We start from the raw sequence: 1,758 nt of genomic DNA, 5'->3' as shown, positions 1-1,758 counted from the left end.
TTGGCCCAAAAAAAAATCAATTTAGGCCTAAGTTTAAATCGCGAAAACGCATCTAGATCCAAAGTTCACCATTAAAAATTAATTATTAGAAGAATAAAACACTTAAAGAATTCCACCAATTGCATAAGTGGAATAAAATAATGTGTGATTAAAAAGTAAATGGGGCCTCTTCACGCTTTGTTGCGATTCGCGGAACTGGATTGGGCGTACTAGCCAATGACCATACACAGCCTTCGTCACAGAGTTGTGTTGTGTTGACTGTTCACCATACTTTGAAGAAAGGCAGTCAACACCCATAGGTATTCACTACATATTTACACGTTATGTATTTATTCGACCTGCGGGAGGAGCCAATAGCCATCTGCAATTTGACAGAGGAGGCTTTTGTGTTGTGTTTCTGAGGTCTGGGGTTCGAATCACATGGCCAGGTGGCTTCCAGTTTTGGCCCTGAGAGTAGGGCCGGGCACAGGGAACTGGTTGGCCAGCGTCACCGGTTTCCTAGTGGTAGTGGCCGTGGTGGCTGTGGTTAGTGCATCTTGCGCCGCTCGCTTCCACCGTAGGAACAACAAAAATTATGTGATTAGGGGTTTCAAGTCTGCTCGCAAGTTCCCAGGTCGGGCGCTTATCAACAGCAGCAAAAAGCTCTTGATTTCTAGGAAATGGGAGGCAAAAGAGGACGAAGAGGAGGCATATGACCGTGCTGTTATGGAGGAGGAGGGTGGAGAAGATTTTGTGTGGCAGAGGAGCATTCTGATGGGCGAACGGTGTGAGCCCCTTGATTTCTCAGGTCTCATAATTTACGATGATAAGGGCAACCGGCTGCCTCAGTTTCCTCCGCGCTCGCCCAAGCCCAACATATTTCAACCGTCTTAATAATTACAGTCTGCTTGGTTTTGCATTTTATTTAAACGATGGTATGAACTGATCAGTGGTGATGATTCTGGTGTTGGTAAATTAGTTTCGGCCGTTGTAAGGGGAGGGGACTTGTCTTGACGATGGACTTGTTGACAAATGAATTATGATGTGATTTTATGATCACTAGTCTTTCTCTTAATAAATGTAAAAGCTTCTACAAGTATGCACTTATGGTTAAAAAAGATATAAAACAATATTTCATGTACAAAAGATTATGAATGACTAAATACATAAATTTTTATTGGTATAATATCAATGTGTCTTGTGATAATTCATTATAATCATATAAAGTGGGGTTGAGACTATATAGTCAAATGTTAGAGATTTTTCTATATTTCACATTTATAGAGAGCTAAAATTAAATTAAAGATATGCCTATTAAAATTAATATTGAGTGTGCTCTATTAAGGAACTCTTTGATGTGAAGTCATGTTCAATTCCCCGCCCCGATTGGGGTGATATATTGGACATGATGAAGATGTAGTCCCACCAAGCCTACAAAAAAATATTAATATTGAGCACAAAGTATGTGTTAATATAATAAAGATGCTTATTGATATTGACCACAATGTATATATTAATGTAATATATTTATGGGTGGAATTTTACGTCAAAAGAGAAAAAAATATTGTTTTTAATACAAAAAAAAATATATTCCTTTTAATACAATGAAGAGAAGCATGAGCTAATCTATATTTATTATTTAACATAGTTTTTTTGTTTTCATATGGTGTGGTATGGTGACGGGTTGAATTTAGTGGCCTAATGGCTTAGAGTAACACCTTAGAGGAGGAGAAGGGGATGACAATGTTTTTTAGATGATGATTATTTATTGGTGATCAC

At 38.1% G+C, this 1,758-nt stretch overlaps 1 protein-coding gene across 1 annotated transcript; it reads left to right on the top strand.

Annotated features, from left to right (window-relative positions):
* The first annotated feature begins 346 nt into the window (after window positions 1-346).
* LOC149174744 (uncharacterized) lies at window positions 347-1,108 on the top strand. The gene has a single exon (XM_089422676.1). The coding sequence runs from the start codon at window positions 421-423 to the stop codon at window positions 871-873; it is 453 nt and encodes a 150-aa protein (XP_089278802.1). The 5' UTR covers window positions 347-420; the 3' UTR covers window positions 874-1,108.
* Window positions 1,109-1,758: the final 650 nt, after the last annotated feature.

This window comes from Pinus tabuliformis, chromosome 4_1 (genome assembly GCF_031772625.1).
Source record: "Pinus tabuliformis cultivar Carrire ecotype Pingquan chromosome 4_1, CPIR1, whole genome shotgun sequence".
NCBI classification, from domain to species: domain Eukaryota; kingdom Viridiplantae; phylum Streptophyta; class Pinopsida; order Pinales; family Pinaceae; genus Pinus; species Pinus tabuliformis.
This window is presented reverse-complemented; position numbering and strand designations above follow the sequence as displayed.